General features: G+C 33.2%; 1 protein-coding gene across 4 annotated transcripts in view; it reads right to left on the bottom strand.

Annotated features, from left to right (window-relative positions):
* Positions 1–20,502, bottom strand: part of LOC129743840 (protein Shroom) — a 384,017-nt gene that overhangs the window by 340,402 nt on the left and 23,113 nt on the right. For 3 of the 4 annotated variants that reach the window (XM_055736051.1, XM_055736053.1, XM_055736054.1), the window contains exons 2-5: positions 10,704–11,229; positions 10,615–10,629; positions 9,752–10,552; positions 8,608–9,516 (exon numbers count right to left, since the gene is read on the bottom strand). In XM_055736051.1, the coding sequence (XP_055592026.1) occupies positions 8,608–9,516; positions 9,752–10,552; positions 10,615–10,629; positions 10,704–11,229 (2,251 nt within the window). The remainder of the gene's footprint in view (positions 1–8,607; positions 9,517–9,751; positions 10,553–10,614; positions 10,630–10,703; positions 11,230–20,502) is intronic. The other variant, XM_055736052.1, reaches the window with a different exon arrangement.

The raw sequence follows: 20,502 nt of genomic DNA, 5'->3' as shown, positions 1-20,502 counted from the left end.
TAAAATTTTTAGTTAAATTATTCTTTGATTTTCAGGTTCAACATGTTAGATTCCAACATAAATTCAAGTATTGGTAACAATAAGCGCCAAAATTCAACGTAACTATGTTACGCAATTATTGAAAGTTTTTTTTAATGGAAGTCTGTTTTTTTAACATTAACCTACCATTTTATTATTTAGGGAAACATCGATTCAATAAATCTGCGATTGAGAAATTTCATTGAAAAATTGTGAAGCAGAATCTACATCATTGGAAAAAGTTCTATGTTCAAAAGTCGGCTCGGCATCATTTGGTGCTAAAATAAATAGGAACAAGTCAACCATTTCAATCTTTCCTAAACTAAATGACGATTCCTCGACTTGGCTTAGTATGCAGATATCGACCCTTAATCAAAGTTCCAATATTGACGCTTTTTCAATAAAAAATAATATTATGTGTAACTTGTACCAATTCTAAAAACATCATTGCCGAATATTTGGAAGATTTCCCGATTTTTCCCCGAACTTCTCGATGATTGGAAATCCCGACTTTCCCGATTGAGTGGCAACCTTATACTTACTGTATCTAGATTAAAAAAAAATCAAACTAGATTATTTTTTTTTTTAAACTGAAAGTAGAAAATGCTTTCGAAAGTTTCAAAAAGATTTAACGTGGATTAAATCGAGGCCCTCACAATCAAAGGGAGATAAGTGCCAAATTAATCTATTTTGAGTTTATTTTACCAATCGTTTCGTCTTATCTTAATATACACATAAAGCAATTTTTTTTTTATTTCACTTAAAAAAATACAAAGGTAAAACTCACCGAGATGAAAAGGTGAACGCTCGTGAAACCAGAAAAGGTAACGTCTACCTCTTTAAGGTGAAACTCACCTCACAGCAAGATAAAGTTTACCTGAATCGAGCTGGAAAAAAGGTACAATTCGCCGAGGAAAAATGTGAATCTGAAAAAATTAAATCTTACATCGTAGCGAGGTGAAGTTTATCTGAATAAAAAGGTACAACTCACCTAGTGAAAAGGTAATTCCAAAAAGGTACCTTCCACCATTTCGAGGTAAAGCTTACCTCGTAGCAAGGTGAATGCTACCTAAATTGAACTGTAAAAAAGGTATAATTCACCTAGAGAAAAGGTTTGGAAAAGAATCGAAACAAAATGGTAATTTTTGTTTCAAATTTTATTTAGTTCTGCTAACTTCTATTAATGATTTTTGTTTATGTTACAGAGTTTGATTGCCACCAGCCTGGGGAAAGAAGTTGCACTGGGGTTGCCTCACAAGACTTTTTTTGGACATGGTCATTGATTCCAAAACAATAATAATAAGGTAAAGTCCTCGTCTATCTTAAATGAATATTAAATTATGAATAAATTTTGTTTTTGTTTTATTTTTAAATTAAAAATTTTAATTGATAAAATCAGATAAAGCAAAGCATTTCCTTTTTAGTCAGTAAATAGGAAAAGGGTTCAATCTATCATTTTGCTCAGTGAATCTTGAAAACGTTAAATTTACCTTTTATCTAGGTGAAACAAAAAAAAAGGTACAATTCACGTTTTTCGTAGGTGAATGAAAAAAAGGTGAAATTTACCTTTTTGCTAGATGAATGGAAAAAAGTTAAATTTACCTCGAAATATGGGTGGAAAATGTCACCTTAGGGCCTCAATTTATATCCACGGACAGTTTTCATATTCATCAGAAGATCCAGAACAAGGTTGACAAAAAAAATCTGGTTCTGTTCTCAAATTCTGTTAATTCACTCCTTAAATCTGAGCCGATTTTCTGTGATGCTGTCTCTAGAAATATCATTAAAAAGTCTTTTCAGAAATTAACTAATAAACTAAATTTAAGAAAAAAAAAAAATTTGCATTGCCAATATGACATTCATAACATTTGTTTTTCGGACACGAATGTCAAAAAGTTGGTAAAATGTCCCAAATTAAATAAATAATAATAAATAACATTTGCATGTACAGTACTCGCTGGTTGATTGGACGCTTTTAATCGGACAAACTCGGTAGTCGGATATTTTTAGGGCTTAATCTAGATATAGATTGCTCTATAATTGACTTTTTTTTAAATAAAAATTGTCTACTGATGAAATGTTATCTTAAAAAATGTGTATAGTCCCCACGTAGCTAAGCCACTTGACATACATAGTTTTCCCAAAAAAGATCTAGACTAACATTTGGAAAGGGCCAAACTTATCATGCAAGTTTGTTATTAAAAATGTTAGCTCTAAAATTACAATTTCTACACAAATGTGGTTTAAGGGAGAGTTGTGGAAAAATTATTGAATTTTTGGAAAAAAAATCGACAAAAAAAATATTATCAAATCCTAAACTGAAAAAACGAAGCTCTTATTTCTTTGAAATGATTACAATCAATTTAACGAAGTTGTTTTTGAATTAAGATTGGAAATCTACACTAAAAAAATAAATTACATGATAAAAAATTACGAAAAAAAAATCATGAACAAGTTTTTGCTAGAAAAACTTTCTTCCCTTAAATATGCACAAGTTGCGATGTATGAACGACGTGTAGGTCTTATTATAAAAAAGCTTAGAAAAAAAAATTCATCAAATTCTGAGATGGTATTTGTTGGAAAATTAAGTTTTAGTTTTTGAAATGCATTTCCCTCAGTGTATTATTTAAAAATAATCTTTTTTTCTAAAAATTCAATAATTTTTCCAAAACTCTCTCATGAACGACATTTGTATAGGAATTGTAAGTTTGGAGCTCAATATATTTATAAAAATTTTGCTTTAAAAGTTTGGTCCTTTTCAAGTGACAGTCTAGATAATTATAACTAAGTATGCCAAGTTGCTTTACTAGGTAAGATCTTTATGCCCACAAAGCTTCATTGAATTTTTAAAAGGTCATGCCAACTTCGTGTCGATTTGGCGTGAAATCCGTCTGTGTTATGTCTAAATTGCATCGATGTATCAACTTGAAGATAAAAATCAGGTTATTTAAATGAATTAACGATTATTTTTAGTAATCGGACTCACTTTTTGGTCTCACCGGTATCTAATTATGGAACAAGTACTGTATTTAAGTCAGTAATCCATAAATGACGAATAAATTTTTGAATTCACAATTTTTTTTTTAATCTGTAATCTGTGACACTGATTCTGTAACGCAAACAACTCAAAATTCATTGAAATGACAGTTTTTCTGTGCTTTTGGCTTCCTGGATTCAGATTTTAAACAAATTTTATTGATTCACTTAGAATTCATGAAAATAAAATTCACATTTTTTTCAAACGGAACAGCTAAAAAAATCCAAATTATTATTTTTATAAACTTTTAACGCTTTTTGAAAAATCCAGTAGTTCTTTTTAATTTCAGTGCAAAATCCCATACAAATTATTGATTAAAGCAAATTTATATAGAGTTAAACACATAATGTTAATTCAAATGAGGCATGCCACTTTCATTTGATTTGAAACTTCCACAATGTATTTTTTTTCAGGATTTTTAGCTTACGTTGTGTTTATTTTCATCATTTTATTTATACCGAAGTAAAACTCAGGAGATAGGTATTTCTTATTTGAAATCTCTCAGGTCAAATATAAAAAATGTTATTTAATGTAAATTCTAACTTATAATTCTACTCCTAATCCTTTAATACACAAACAGATAAAATATCTACAGGAAGCAATAAAAAGGGAAAAGCAAAATTTTTGCAAAAAAATTTCTACAGGGAGCAATAAAAAGGAAAAAGCAAAATTTTTGCAAAAAAAATTTAAAGTAAAAATATTTTCACCAGTTTACCCCACAATTTGGAATCTGATTTCAAAACCTGTTCTTTACACCTGTTCTGAACTTGTTATTTATATTCAAAGAGCTGAATTTTGTTTCTAAAGAACAGCTTCAATTTTTCAGATTGAAATCAAATTAATTTCAATGTATTAGTTTTAACCAAAGAATGTCAAAGTCAAAATTAAAATTCTTAAAAATTTCAATATATAAAAGTTCGTCATCATACTGTTCCTGAATGAAAGTGTAAATATTATTAAACTGAATTTGCACCTAAAATTTAAATTTAGAATTTCAAACTTGGTGCTGGTTCTAAAACTATGAATTGATAGCCTCATTTGAACCCTGTTTGGACAAATGTTTAATAGAAATTCTGAATACGAAATTTGAATCGAAAAAACTAAAATATGTTTTAAGATCTACCTTCTGAGTGATATTTTGTGATTGAATCTCTTTTCTTTAATCCAAAATATGATTTCCAAACTTTTACTTTCAATTCAAAGTGCTGAATTTCGTTTATTTTAGAATAGCCTCAATTTTTAGCTTCAACCTTGAGCTATAATCGGCGAATGAATTAAGTATACAAATAGGATTTCGCATTCTTGATTGTTAAACATCGAATAAATATTTAAATGATTAAGCTCATTTTGTTATTTCTAAAATGAAATTCTTGATATTGACTCAATGTTTTCTTGAAACTTTTTCATTCTTACAGATAAGAGTTCTAAGCACCGATAACGAAATTTTTTAAAATATTTATTTGAATTACTTCACTGATTCTTCCAACTAAATCAAAAATATTCAATTTAGATTTTGAATTTTTGCTACAATGATTCCGACTTATAACTTAGTCATATTTGTTTTTAACTTTAAGCTCAAAAGACGGATTCTTAATTTTGACTGATGACGACTGACTTTTCAGTTTATGACGAGATTCGTTGATTCTTAGTTAGAATTGGAGGCCATCAAAATTCTTAACTTTTCGAATTTAGAAGTATAATTTCAATACCTTTTATGTTTTAAAATAGATTTTTAATTATTTCAAGGAATTATTCCAGATGGTATAAAATGAGGATTTTAGTTCTGCTTGAGTCAAGGTTTTAAAAAATTATGATGAATGTTGAAGCATCAATATTCATAAATTGTATTTTTTTTTTCATTTCGTTTTTTTTTCAACTTTGGAATTTAACCCTCTTTTCGTTCTAAGGAAGTCGTCGACATAAGGACAAAGAGGTATTTAAAACTGTCATTTCTAAACTAAACTATTTCGAAACTGCTTAAAATGTTTACAACGTAATCTTAGAAATCTATCAATTTCAAATATTTATAGAATACTTTATAAATTTTGAAAATTTATTTATAAGATTTTATCCTGAAAATTTCAGCCTTCATGATATTGAAGCATCCTATTAAGAAGGAAAAGCCAACAGCAGAGCAAACTTTTGACCGTGAGTCGTGAGTAGCATCATCGGTGAGCGCGAGTTTACTGACTACTCGAATATTTCACAGCATTGCATACTTGTAGGCGATTTCCCTTTCAGTCGACCAAGCAAGAAAATCCCAGCCAAATTCGAGCAGTGTAAGAAATTACCGTTTTCGTTTCACAGCTAATACTTGGAAGCGCCGCTATTTTGTAGTTTTTTTTTTATCTCATATCATTTCTTCGCGGCTAGCTACTGAATCCAAAGTTGTTTCTAACAATCTTTTTTTTTTTTTGTTTATGGGTTTATGAGCGCCTGGCTTACCCGGAAAGGAAAAACAGAACGGGGGACAGAAGAGGAAAATTTTAAATGAGAGTAGTATAGCTTAGAAAAGGATAGCGGCAACAGAGCCCGAGGGTTCTGAAGCACCAGTTTAGGGGAAGCGATAAGATAGTGCTCGACGGACTAGGACGGTTGGTGGGCCCCATATGAACTTCGAGTTAACCCAACCTTCAATTCAACCAAGTAAAAGCAGTATGGTATCAAATAATATGATATCATATGCTAACGCCTCGATATCATTGTCAGAAGGGTTCACTATCTTACCGTAGTTGAAATTTCCCTACCTGTCATCTACCTTACTCGTTTCCATAAATTTGGATTCTTCCTAGTTTGATTTAGAAATAATTATAGATTTGCTAAGTGAAAAATAGATTCAAGTTATTGATTCTACGCGACTACACGGTTATTCGATAACTCAATTAGGATATCATAAAAACAGTATCTAGAAAAGGTGTCTCTTAAACGCATCAACCATGAACTATAAGCTTAAATAGCAATAGCTTTATTAATATCGTCAACTTATCAACGGAACAGGAAAATAACAGTGCTGTTTTTTAAAACCTTATCACTAATTGTGGTCAACTTCTCAAACAAACTTTAATACTTAATCTACACGATAGGGGTTCAATTCAAATAAACCGTGTGCCTGTTTTTAAATGCCCGAAATAAATTATCTGAACTATCTACTCATTCTTGCTTATCGAAATCATATTTTCTATTTTAAACTTTGATTTATGAATTTCAATCCTAACCGAAAAATGTATAGATCTACCAAAAGTAAATGAATAAATAAAAACAAATGTCGAAAGTGTATTACAAACTGAAATATCATATTTGTCAAAACAGCATTCCCATCCAATGAGCCCCTAGTTCTTGTAAAATGCTTGATTTAAGAATAAGCCAACGAAATTCATAAACCGCAAATGCACACTTTCTAGAGCATTGGGGAGGCGAATACCATTACCGATACCTAACCTAGCAATACTTGAAACATCCTAATTCTATGAAACTAAACTAGCTAGCTACCTTACCAAACAGATCATGCCCTATTGAAAAGTATCACTTTATGTCGGCAAAATGTGATATTTTCACTACAAAATTTTCCCATTGTTCAACGGAAGGGAGGGCAAGTGTTTCAACTCCCATTCATCTTATCAGCATGGATCATGAAAAATTGGAACACCATTGAACCTACCACTAATTTAATTTAAATAAAGGTGTCCATCACGCCTTCTAATTTGAGTCATATTATGATCCATGCTTGACAAGATGTGTGCAACGACCCTCTCAGGACAATGATAGTAAACCATCATTATCACAAGCATGCACACCGCCGCCGTGACCCATGGGAACCCAGGGTACGGAATTCAAAGTTGTTTCTTACAATCTGTTTCTAATTTTAGAATGTCACAATAACTGACTTTCATGCAAAAAAAAAAAAACTCACAATACGACTCCGAATGACACTGATCGATGAGAGTTGCGGGAAAATTCATTATTGGGATCGATTTCCCAAATGCAGTAGAACAGGCGCCAGCACTCGATCGGACAGATCAATGTTGTTAAAGTAGGTTAAAATCGGTAACTTAATCCGAGAACGAGTACGCGGGTGTAATAAATTTTCCATCGATTGAACTTTTCTTCAAGCTCGAGTAAAGGAATCAAAGTCGGACCACGCCAAGCACCGCGCGCGACCTATCTAGATCCAAATCGCGCGCCAGCATACGCGTGGTGGCCGACTGCTTGCGAAAAACGTGACTCAAACAGCTTACCAAGCAAAGAGCGTTTGAATGGGTGGAAAACAGACATCCGATTAACATTTTCACCCAAGCGCCAAGCGGCCTTTGAAGAGCTGCTTTGCGTGACATTTGATCGATCAAAAGGGTGACTTACTGGAAGCACAAATGTATACCGGGGACAGTTCTACAAACTGATATTTCAACTTCTACAGATAAAACCCGCAGAAATAATTGGTCAATTTATTACACCTCGAAATTTTGACTTGAATGAACGGAGTGGTCGACCAGTTTTGTGACCAGTTTTGCACTATGGGAACGGAAAATTTAGTAAGCTTGCTAGCCTAACTTGATTTTGGCTTAAGCCTTTTTGGCCGTTGCAATACTGAACGAAGGAATCTAAGTGGGCGGTCAAAATGAAGGTGTCGCATTGGGAGATATTTTATTGAATCGGATTTGATAAAACTAAAACGACTGAGTCACATGCAATAGACTTGTAACATTGTGTTAAAACTTTTTAATAAAATTGTTTTAAATTAAATAGTGTTAATTCAAGGTTTATTGAAAAAAAAAAATCAATTCTTCAATATAAAATATCTCTCTTTATGTGAATGCTTCAAACATAAATAAGATTCCAAGAAAACAGGACCAATAAACATGCCTCTAATTAGTACCTACTTTAGATAAGCCATCGGGTTCTTAAGTAGTACCCTTTGACCTAATTCTCAGAGTTTGGACTGGCAACAATGGAAGCTCGTAGTTTGGCTTGGCGCAAAGGGATCAATTAGCGTCAAGTTCAATCGCAACAACAAGGCCCATAGGTAAGTAAGTAGCCAATTCGATTTTAATAATTCACCCCCAATTCAAATAACAAAAAAAAACACAGCTGATCGGGTGCAGTTTAACGGTATTGTTGGAATAGGTCACAATAAAAACCAACATAAAAATCTATGCGGTAAAATCTGCAGGTAACCGTAACCACATTTTGATTGAAGTTCGATCCGACTAAAAAGATCACGATCGCAATGGTTTATGCGCGCGCGCGAGGCCCACCGGTTGAACGTTTGCAAAAATTAACAGTGTGTTCAACAAATGAGAACATTTGTCAATGGGTAATTAAGGTTGATAAATGGAAATCGTTTGAAGGTAAGTACCCTAGAAGCTTGGGAAACAAACAAACGGGGAAACCTTCAAGTGTTGTTTCTAACTTTGGCTGCTCGATTGTCCTTAATTTAAAGCAGATTTATTGGATTGTAATTAGCAGGTGTGGCACTCCTATCTTAAGATGGAAAATTGTTGTAACGCAAACTTGAGGAAAACAAAACGCCTTTGGTTAGGCAACGATAAACTTACCTTTTACTTCCCATCGAGGAGATCAACTGTTGCTGCTGCTGCTGAAGTTGTTGGACCTCGATCGGTAGCTGCTGCATCGGCATCCGTGGTTTAAGCGGGGGTGGTGGGGTCATAGCCACCGGGCCACTGCCGTTGTTTCCGGGTGGTTTCACCAAAAATTCCGAAGAATTGTGGGACCGTTTTCGCATCGAAACACGTGATTGATCCGATTGACGGGGAATGAATTGAGGTTGCTGAACGAGTTGGTTTGTGGGAGGTGAATTGAGGGCCATCGGAAGTGAGTGTCTTTGAGTGTCCGGTTTGCCGTTGACCAGGACCCGCTGTGCCTGATGAATGGCAGTATTGCTGTTGCTCATGATGTTTTGATGTGTGGAAAAGGGTTGCGATTTTGCCATGCTGGATGACGATCTGCGGTAGATGACGTGCGGTTCCATTGGCGGTTGAGGTTTCTTGGGAACCGCAGGTGGTATGATCAGATGACTGATCTGAGTTTGATGAGGGAGATTGGGTAGGGGAGGTGGCGAAAGGTTTTCCAGCGTCGATGCTCGATAGAGGGATTGTTTGTTGGTTTGACCAGCGAAACTGTTCCGTCGACTGGCGGTGTTCGATTTGGGTTCTCCGGAATCGCTCAGCTGCCGTATGTGTCGAAGGATTTCCGGCGGAGGTGGCGGAAGTGGTTCGTCTTGGTTCAAAATGATGTCCTCGGTAGGACTTAACGTTGGCGGAGGAGGTGGAAGTTCAGGGCTAGGTATCCTCAACATTGGGTTCTTGGGTGGCCTTTCGGGGACCCAATCGTCCAGAGCAATGATCGGGCCCATGATCATAGGGCCCAGCAGATCCTTGGACAACTGTTGCCGTTGCTGTATCATTTTGTCGCGTACTGAAGAGTACTCCGAGGCAGAAGAAGTCCTAAAATTGTGCAAAACAAAAACCATTAAAACATGATTCATGAAAAATTACTCTGGTACCGGAGAGCGTGTCAAAAGGCATTAAGCAAGACCGGAGTCGCAAAAATGATTTACTGTATCGAGTTTTTGCAACCCTAAACTTGTTGCTGTTTGCTGCCGTTGGCGCGCGCCATTTACAATCACCTTTTTCGTGACAACGATTTGCATAAAGTGGGAAAAACTAAACTAGAACTTACCTTCTTACAGCAGTCATATGGGGTACGGCATGCAGCCCAGTAGTGCTCATGACGGTGGCGCCTCCGTTCATAACTGGAACAACAATCGATCGGGATCGCGGCGGCGGAGGTGGAGGCGGCGAATCTCCGTTGGCCACGACGGACATGTTGAGATGAGGATCCTCGACGTCGCTACTGCTGTTGTTGAGGATCATCATTTGCGAGTCGATCAAATGATGGGAGGGAGATTGAACTTTGTTCAGAAGGTTCATCGTGTGTACCGATGCTAGCTGATTGCGTAGGTTATTGGCCGCGATCTTGTCCAGCTGCTGCTGGACCGCGATGCTCGGATGATGATGATAGGGTCCTCCTCCGACGATCGAGGAATGTGAAGACGGCGGTGCCAGGTCCAGTGTACTTCCGGATGAGGAGTACGCACTGGAGATGGAGGAACGTTGCGAGACCGATTTCAACGACGGAGGTGATCCTCCGCCTCCTAAATTTAGGCTCGTTGGCCGAGACAGATTGTGGCTGCTCTCCCGAGCGTAGGCTTGCTGCCGTTCGAAGTAGGATATCACAGCTTTCTTTTGGAAGGCCTTCAACGAAGGATTCGAAACCCGATGGGTTTTGGACGGATCAAAATACGTATACTTCTGCTGCTGTTGCGGGTACTGCTGCTGTTGCTGACTTAGATTTTTGTTGCCGCCTAGGGGAGCTTGCTGGATCGAGTTCGTCCCTAGATTGGTGCCACTTTGTTGCTGGTGTTTTTCGAGTTCGTTTATCCGCTCGGCCACCGATTGCCAGTTGTGGGGACTCAGTTGCCTAAAAAATAAAACCGAATTAGAACTAATCCAAAACAACTAACCAATCTCATCAAAAAGTACCAGTACATTTCCCAGCTTTGAGTGCATGTTAGAAAGATCAAAATTAAATCAAAACTCCCTCAAAACTTCCATCAAAGAAAAATACTCACTTGGAACCATCCACCATTGACGTTCCGGTCGGAGTCGTCGTTCCTTGAAGGATGCCGTTACCGGTGGTGTTACTTAAGCTGCTAATATTGTTATTGCTACTGTTACTACTGCTAAGGTTGTTGTTGTTGTTGTTGCCGTTGCTGTTAGGAATCTCGGTGTAGGTGCTGATCGGGAACAGCCGGTTATTGCTACGACTAGAACGGATCCCGGGCGAGGAGGATCCGTTGTTGACACTGTTGCTACTACTTCCGGGGGAGGAAGCAGGACCCAAGGCACTGCTGGACTGACTCCGATGCTGGTAACGTAACAGATCGTCATCCGCCACGCCAATCGGCGATCCTCCGTTGCTTGCCACCGGAGAAGCGCCCGTCCCAGTTGGGCTGGATCCTTGATGATGACCAATTAACTGAGGATTCTGCTGCTGCAGCTGTTGTTCATCCGTGGTCATGTACAGAATGCTTTCGGAGTTGTGCCGTTGCGGGGTTCGGACCCGGGAGCTGTGAGCGATCAGCTGCGAGGTAGAACCTGTTGGTGAGTCAAACGAAAAAAAAAATTGACGAATTAGTCACACGATCAAGAGTTGAAACTTTTCGACATTACGACAATTTGGAGGTGGGTCTCGATTGCGTATGAGTAATGTTGTTTGATTTTTAAAGAGGGAAAAATTTACGGTTATTCCGGTCGGTTTAAAATCAAGAACAAATACTTGAAACAAACAATTCCACCACAGTTATTTGAGTTGAACAAAATTCCCATCATTCTGTACTCAGTTCTCAAAAGACGATCACCGATCGTCAATCGTTCTCTTTCCCGGTTGGGACCTTCAGATCGATAAAATGGACGATAAATCTTTGCCGCCATCGTCGTTGTATTGCAGTCTGGCTGGAGGTAAAGCACTGACTGTTTTAAGTGTTGTATCACAGACGGATCGTTTGTACGCCTTTGGACTTAATAATCACCATCAGCTGGGATCGTTCATGAACAGTTGCTATGAGTAGGTAGAGTTATATGGATTTTATTCCATAATCTACAAAAAATAAAATGAACTGGACATTTGTCGACTTCAATCTTTAAAAACTTGAGAAAAATTCTGAAAAAAAAACTTATACATGTAAAATTAAAAATATTGCCACTGTGGCACAACTATTCATTCATTGGAATGGAACAAATTTATAACTGTGAAAATACAAGCTTCAGAACTGATATAACGCTCGATCATCCATGGATTCGTTTTCGTTTCTGTATAACTCAACGGATAAGGTTGCCAGAATTTTTGCACTCCCATCCGGGCCTAGCAATTCCGGGCATTTTTTTCAAAAAAACCTGGCAAAATCCGGGCATGGATTTCAATTTTCCAATTCCAAAAACCGGGCAAAACTTAGGTGTTATTATTAAAGAAAAAATGCAAAAAAATGAAATTAATATTTTATTAATGTAATTGCAAACTTCCAAAAACTTTTTGGAACAATTAAATATTTAAAGGTTTATAATAGTAAATTAGCGAAATTATTTGAAACAACCTTCGAAAATTTCCATACTGTTAATCGATTTTGCTCAAATTTATTTAAAAACTTCGATTTTTTTTGGTTACTTTGTGAAAATTGTGGGAAAATCCGGGCAATATCCGGACTTTTTTAACGATATACGGGCAACCAGGCCGGACCGGACTTTCTCGAAATTTTGCATCAAATATCCGGGCAAACCCGGATAAAACCGGGCAATATGGTGGCAAGCTTATCAATGGAGTTTACTGGTCAGAATCAGGTAGCCATATTTAAGGCTGAATTGACGTGTTTTACCCGATTATGTTTTAACTTTCTTCAGCTCATTTTCATCATCAAAAGTATGATCAAAAATGATATGGCAATGAAAAACTCATACCCCGGCAAATGTTCTTCAAGAGCCCATCTTGTTGCCTATCAGAAACTTCCTAAAGAGGCTGTTGGGTAGCTTATGTAGATCACCATATCATAAAATATACGTACGCTCAAAAGACTACTAGCTTAATTAGCTTACATTTCAATCAGTTACTGTACAGCATAAACAAGTGAACATTTTATATCCGATAGGATTTCCTTATTTCGATCTAATTTGAGAGGTTTGGCATATTATTGTGTTTTATTGATTTTATCGAATATTTTATGACGAATGTAGTAAATTGAATAAGAACCGAGGTTAAAGATTGATAACCTCCAGCTCGCAAGTAACATGTTGTTGTTTGGATGTAAAGTCAAAACATAGACACATAACTTTTTATCGAAAACCATTTTGAATCGTTTTTTCAAATCGATAAATGAGTGTTAATCCATCCCCGAAAACAAACGAAATTTTTACCAAATTTCGATTACAGTTGACCATTAATATTGTGTTAAATGTGCCAAACGATTCTTCATATCTCAATCTGCAGCTGGTGCAAAACTCAGATTGGTTTCCATGTTCCCGACTCTTTGGAGTCAGGACTTTCGAATGTTATCCGACGCCAGAGGCTTAACTTAGACCATCTTGACGAAGGCCTGTCTTTGAAAAGAAAAAACAACTTTTGGTGCTGTAGTGATCCAAAACTCCTATCCTAAACCGATCACAGCTAACATTTCTAGTCTGTAAAGGTTTATGGCGTCCGCAGAATGAAACCTAAAATTTGGCATTTCACGTTACCGAGACTCGCAGAATAATCCCGATTGAATCAGGTTCGTTGTTTAGTTTAAAAGTATCCCGTTGAAGTCACTTACTGAATTTTTGTGTCTGCCCTATAGAGTCGAAAACTTCTGAACCTATTTACATGAAACTTATCAGTTAGAACCTTCTGAGGCCGAGGAAGGTTACTATATTAGTTTGGGACCCCTCCCTCTTACTGGAAGGGGGAGGGGGTCTCTCAAACAAAAGAAACAAGTCTTCATAACTCAAGAACAGATTATGCGAATGGAACCAATTTCGCATGGAAGTGTATTTCGATACGCGGAATTTTACTATGATGTTTGTTTTGGTGCCCCTAATTTTTTTTCAGTGTGGAGAAAACCTCTTAAAAATGTTTTGATTTTTCCCCCGATTTTCATCGCGAAAATTTTCTCATATTGAGGGAATCGGAATAAAAACATTTTGAAGAAGTTTTAAACACTGAGACCGGTTCGAAATTCAGCGTTAAACAATTTTCTCCGTAGGAAAATTGCATTTTCCTACTTTTGACAAATTCTGACAGGTTTATGGCGAAGGTCTTTGAAAAAATTACTTAAACTGACCACAGCTAACATTTCTAGACCGTAAGGGTTACTGGAGTCAGCACTGGGTGGTGAAATTAGGCATTTCAAGTCACAGGGACTCACAGAATAAGCCCCGTTGCTTAGCATGAAGAATCCCATTTAGGTCACTGGCTTTCGTGAAGACTTGATACTCTTCTCTATAAAACCTAAAAAAAAAAACAGAAATTAGAAGAGTGACATCCCTATGCATGAAGGTCAGGTGATTAGATTGTACTTCTACTGTACTGAAGTACTGTTTTAATTGTTTTTAACATTTTCAAACGCACAGTGGTAAAAAATATGAAAAACTTGATCGTTGATTGCCTATTTTTTTCTTTTTACGTTTTACATTTTATCTTCTAGGTGTCTTCGAAAAAAATTTACAGTAAAATGAACTCTTTAAGAAAATGTTATGAGTTTTTTTTATTAATCCCCTTATAAGTGACATGAAAAATCTAACTTCTACACCAAAATTTTATCACTATGCTGTCTTCACCAAACTTACTCAAAATGCAAATTTATGAAACTGTTTTTTGAACGTATAGTTTTTAAAACAATCATATTTTAAGTTACAGTGTAAATTTTGAAAATGACCATTAAAAAAAGTTTTTTTTAACATAATTTTTTCTGGTATTTTTTAATTCTTCAAAATATTCATAGACAAAAGTTTGATGATCAGTTTTCATACAGTGCGATCTGTAAAAAGTTGCCGATTGTTCGTAAAATTTATGCTAAAATCACACTATTTTTAAACCTTTTCTCAATATAACTCTTAAAGCTTACATGCTATATGCTTACAATCTTCAACAAACATGTGTATTTTGTTTATTTAAACAACTTTGTAAAATGTTTTGAAGATTTTAAAATTACCAGAAAAAAATTATGATAAAAAATTGATTTTTAAGGTTATTTTAATATTTTACACTAAGCTTGCCAGATTGTCCGGTTTTATCCGGGTTTGCCCGGATATTTGATGCAAAATTTCGAGAAAGTCCGGTCCAACCCGGTTGCCCGGATATCGTGAAAAAAGTCCGGATATTGCCCGGATTTTTTTCACAATTTTCACAAAGAAACCAAAAAAAATCAAAGTTTTTGAGTAAGTTTCAGCAAAATCGACTGACGGTATGGACATTTTCAACGGTTGTTTCAAATAATTTCGCTGATTTACTTTTATAAACCTTTAAATATTTAGGTGTTCCAAAAAGTTTTTGGAAGTCTGCAATTAAATTAATAAAATATTAATTTCATTTTTTTTGCATTTTTTCTTTGCTTTTATATATAATAACACCTAAATTTTGCCGGTTATTGCCCGGTTTTTGGATTTGAAAAATTGAAATCAATACCCGGATTTTGCCAGGATTTTTTGAAAAAATGCCCGGAATTGCTAGGCCCGGATGGGAGTGGAAAAAATTCTGGCAACCTTATTTTACACTGTAACTCAAAAGACGAATGATTTCGAAACTCGACGTTCAAGTCAAAGTTTCATAAATTTGCATTTTGAATAAGTTCATCCCTACGGTTTATAAGTTAGATTTTTTACCTCATTTTAGGGGGATTAATAAAAACTCATAACATTTTTTTAAAGAGCTCATTAAACTGTAAAACTTTTTCGAAGACTCATAAAAGATGAAATATTAGACAAAAAAAATTATAAGTAACGATCACGTTTTTCATATTTTTCCACGATTGAAAAAAGGAGACAAGCAAAAGTTTTGTTTTTGTAATGAAAATTGGTTCTCTAGAATCAAATCTTTGTGAAACACTATTGAAACTCTGTAAAGAATAAAAGATAGACATCGGAACAGTTATCGTATACGAGCTTAGAAGAAAAAGTTATGCAAATTGATAGAAATTTTATTCAGCATTCAAGTGCGTTCGTGTTGCTTATATAATTTTGCATAACTTTAACATAACTTAACGATAACAATTACAATTTTTTTGAAGAGTGTTGAAAAATATATATGAAGGTGAAGAAAAAAAAAGTCAAAAAAAAACTTAAAAAAATTATTTTAATTTTAATTTTTTTAAGATGATCTAAAATTTAAAAAAATACCTGTTTTCTATACTTCTTCAAATGTTTGTTTGTGAAAAATTCAAATTTTATTCTGTTAATAATGGCAAATTTGCAAAGAAATAAATAAACCAAAAACCATGATTGATGAAAAATACGAAACATTAACATTGATTAAAAATTCAAAAATTCTTATTTTAATTTGGATTTTTTTTATTAAAAATCTTCAAACACAAAAAACTGAGTCTGGCAGGTCTAAAGATTCGTGGAAACTAACTAGTTTTTGTATTTGTCGGTCTGGATCAGTCACTTTTGATTTTTTCTCAATCTGGGATGTTATTATGAAAAAAAAAATCCGTAATTATTCTGTGTATTTCTGGTTTAGTTTTTTGGTCAAGTTTGTATCATTTTGGTGTAATCATTTAGTTTTTTTTTGTAAATTTTTACCTTTTCAAATTATATTGGTGCTATTTTCGTTTTATGAATTGAATCGATTTATTTCTGCAGTTTATTGTGTCATTTAGATATTCTTTCTATCATTTTTGTCCTCTATGTATAATTTTTTATGCATTCCTGAGCCGATGTCCGCGAATTCGAGCCCAAGAGTAAATATCGAACACAGCTGTAACGGTTAAGCTTTTCAATAACTGTCCGCCAACTGCAATGGTGATATAAAGTCACGAATGCCATAAAAATGAAAAAACGACTATAATCGAAACAAACAAATAAGCGTCCATTTTTAAGCCATTTATGAACCATATCTATGCCATCTGCTGTCGTTTTTATTTAATTTTAGAGAACATTTTTTAAATCTTGATTTGGGCTTTTTTTGTGTATTTTAATGCCTTTTTGTAGGCCATTGTTCATTAATTTTTGCATAATTTTTGTGAAGTTTGTTCAAGTTCATTTATTGAATAATTAATGGATTTTTTTGTAAATTTGTGTAAAATTTGGTTGTTGTTTCGTTTCATTTCTTACGAACATATTGAATAAATATTTGTAATGCATGCTTTCTGTAATTTTATGTCCTCTTTGTATTATCTTTGATGCATTCCTGCGGAAATTTTTAGCCATCTTTGAGCCATATGTGTGTCTGCTGTCATCTGCTGTCATCTATATTTAATTTTAATAGAACATGTCTGTATCATGATTTGTGCTTTTTTCTGATTTAATGGTCGTTTTGTGAGCCATTTTTCATAACTTTTTGCATCATATTTGTGTAGTTTTATCAAGTCCATTTTAAGGATAAATGATGCATTTTTTTGGAAATTTGCGTATAATATCTTGTTGTTGTTTTTTGAACATATTGAAAATTTTTTGAAAGAACATCTATTGTTTGTGTCATTTTTAGTACAATTTATGTTCTTTTTCCATTTTATCATTATTTTGTAATTTTTTAGATAGTTATAAGACAATTCTGAAGTGATTTTTTTTTTCATTTTTGTTATTTTTATCAGTTTTGTCATTTGGGGCGCTCTGAGCCGCAAAAGAATAAATGCCAAAATAATCAATTTTGTGTTCATAATACCAGAAGATGTTTCATGTTTCGATTTGGTGTTTTTTTCTGATTTTATGATTTTTTTTTTACATACATTAACGTTTGAAAAAAAAAAATACAAAATGTATAGAAAATGGCCAAACCCAACAATTTAAAATCATGTTTTCTCGATTTTTTTTTTGTTATTTTTGTTAATTATATCTTTTTTTTCATTTTGTTCTTTTTATCATATTTGTCCTTTTCTAATTTTGAATTTTTAATAGTTTTGTCATTTTTGTCACATTTTTATTTTGTTATTTTAAAAAAAATCTTTTGAATTTTGGTTGTTTTGTTATTATTGTTATTTTACAGAAATATACAAAATGTGTAGAAAATGGCTAAACGCAAAAACTTGGAAGCGTGTTATCTCGAATTTTTTTATATTTTTGTTACTTATATCATTTTTTCATTATAACAAATTTTTTAATTTTTTTTTTTTCATTTTGTCATTTTTTTTTTGAAATTTTTGTAATTTTTGTAATTTTTGTAATTTTTGTGTCATTTTTGTGTCATTTTTGTGTCATTTTTGACATTTTTGTCATTTTTGTCATTTTTGTGCCATTTTTGTGTCATTTTTGTGTCATTTTTGTGTCATTTTTGTGTCATTTTTGTGTCATTTTTGTGTCATTTTTGTGTCATTTTTGTGTCATTTTTGTGTCATTTTTGTGTCATTTTTGTGTCATTTTTGTGTCATTTTTGTGTCATTTTTGTGTCATTTTTGTGTCATTTTTGTGTCATTTTTGTGTCATTTTTGTGTCATTTTTGTGTCATTTTTGTGTCATTTTTGTGTCATTTTTGTGTCATTTTTGTGTCATTTTTGTGTCATTTTTGTGTCATTTTTGTGTCATTTTTGTGTCATTTTTGTGTCATTTTTGTGTCATTTTTGTGTCATTTTTGTGTCATTTTTGTGTCATTTTTGTGTCATTTTTGTGTCATTTTTGTGTCATTTTTGTGTCATTTTTGTGTCATTTTTGTGTCATTTTTGTGTCATTTTTGTGTCATTTTTGTGTCATTTTTGTGTCATTTTTGTGTCATTTTTGTGTCATTTTTGTGTCATTTTTGTGCCATTTTTGTGCCATTTTTGTGTCATTTTTGTGTCATTTTTGTGTCATTTTTGTGTCATTTTTGTGTCATTTTTGTGTCATTTTTGTGTCATTTTTGTGTCATTTTTGTGTCATTTTTGTGTCATTTTTGTGTCATTTTTGTGTCATTTTTGTGTCATTTTTGTGTCATTTTTGTTTTGTGTCATTTTTGTGTCATTTTTGTGTCATTTTTGTGTCATTTTTGAGTCATATTTGTGTCATTTTTGTGTCATTTTTGTGTCATTTTTGTGTCATTTTTGTGTCATTTTTGTGTCATTTTTGTGTCATTTTTGTGTCATTTTTGTGTCATTTTTGTGTCATTTTTGTGTCATTTTTGTGTCATTTTTGTGTCATTTTTGTGTCATTTTTGTGTCATTTTTGTGTCATTTTTGTGTCATTTTTGTGTCATTTTTGTGTCATTTTTGTGTCATTTTTGTGTCATTTTTGTGTCATTTTTGTGTCATTTTTGTGTCATTTTTGTGTCATTTTTGTGTCATTTTTGTGTCATTTTTGTGTCATTTTTGTGTCATTTTTGTGTCATTTTTGTGTCATTTTTGTGTCATTTTTGTGTCATTATTGTGTCATTTTTGTGTCATTTTTGTGTCATTTTTGTGTCATTTTTGTGTCATTATTGTGTCATTTTTGTGTCATTTTTGTGTCATTTTTGTGTCATTTTTGTGTCATTTTTGTGTCAATTTTGTCATTTTTGTCATTTTTGTCATTTTTGTCATTTTTGTCATTTTTGTCACTTTTGTCATTTTTGTCATTTTTGTCATTTTTGTCATTTTTGTCATTTTTGTCATTTTTGTCATTTTTGTCATTTTTGTCATTTTTGTCATTTTTGTCATTTTTGTCATTTTTGTCATTTTTGTCATTTTTGTCATTTTTGTCATTTTTGTCATTTTTGTCATTTTTGTCATTTTTGTCATTTTTGTCATTTTTGTCATTTTTGTCATTTTTGTCATTTTTGTCATTTTTGTCATTTTTGTCATTTTTGTCATTTTTGTCATTTTTGTCATTTTTGTCATTTTTGTCATTTTTGTCATTTTTGTCATTTTTGTCATTTTTGTCATTTTTGTCATTTTTGTCATTTTTGTCATTTTTGTCATTTTTGTAATTTTTGTCATTTTTGTCATTTTTGTCATTTTTGTCATTTTTGTCATTTTTGTCATTTTTGTCATTTTTGTCATTTTTGTCATTTTTGTCATTTTTGTCATTTTTGTCATTTTTGTCATTTTTGTCATTTTTGTCATTTTTGTCATTTTTGTCGTTTTTGTCATTTTTGTCATTTTTGTCATTTCTGTCATTTTTGTCATTTTTGTCATTTTTGTCATTTTTGTCATTTTTGTCATTTTTGTCATTTTTGTCATTTTTGTCATTTTTTGTCATTTTTGTCATTTTTGTCATTTTTGTCATTTTTGTCATTTTTGTCATTTTTGTCATTTTTGTCATTTTTGTCATTTTTGTCATTTTTGTCATTTTTGTCATTTTTGTCATTTTTGTCATTTTTGTCATTTTTGTCATTTTTGTCATTTTTGTCATTTTTGTCATTTTTGTCATTTTTGTCATTTTTGTCATTTTTGTCATTTTTGTCATTTTTGTCATTTTTGTCATTTTTGTCATTTTTGTCATTTTTGTCATTTTTGTCATTTTTGTCATTTTTGTCATTTTTGTCATTTTTGTCATTTTTGTCATTTTTGTCATTTTTGTCATTTTTGTCATTTTTGTCATTTTTGTCATTTTTGTCATTTTTGTCATTTTTGTCATTTTTGTCATTTTTGTCATTTTTGTCATTTTTGTCATTTTTGTCATTTTTGTCATTTTTGTCATTTTTGTCATTTTTGTCATTTTTGTCATTTTTGTCATTTTTGTCATTTTTGTCATTTTTGTCATTTTTGTCATTTTTGTCATTTTTGTCATTTTTGTCATTTT

The sequence above is a fragment of the Uranotaenia lowii genome, chromosome 2, assembly GCF_029784155.1.
Source record: "Uranotaenia lowii strain MFRU-FL chromosome 2, ASM2978415v1, whole genome shotgun sequence".
Taxonomy (NCBI): domain Eukaryota; kingdom Metazoa; phylum Arthropoda; class Insecta; order Diptera; family Culicidae; genus Uranotaenia; species Uranotaenia lowii.
Note: the sequence above shows the minus strand (reverse complement) of the source record. Positions and strands in the feature narration are given on the sequence as shown.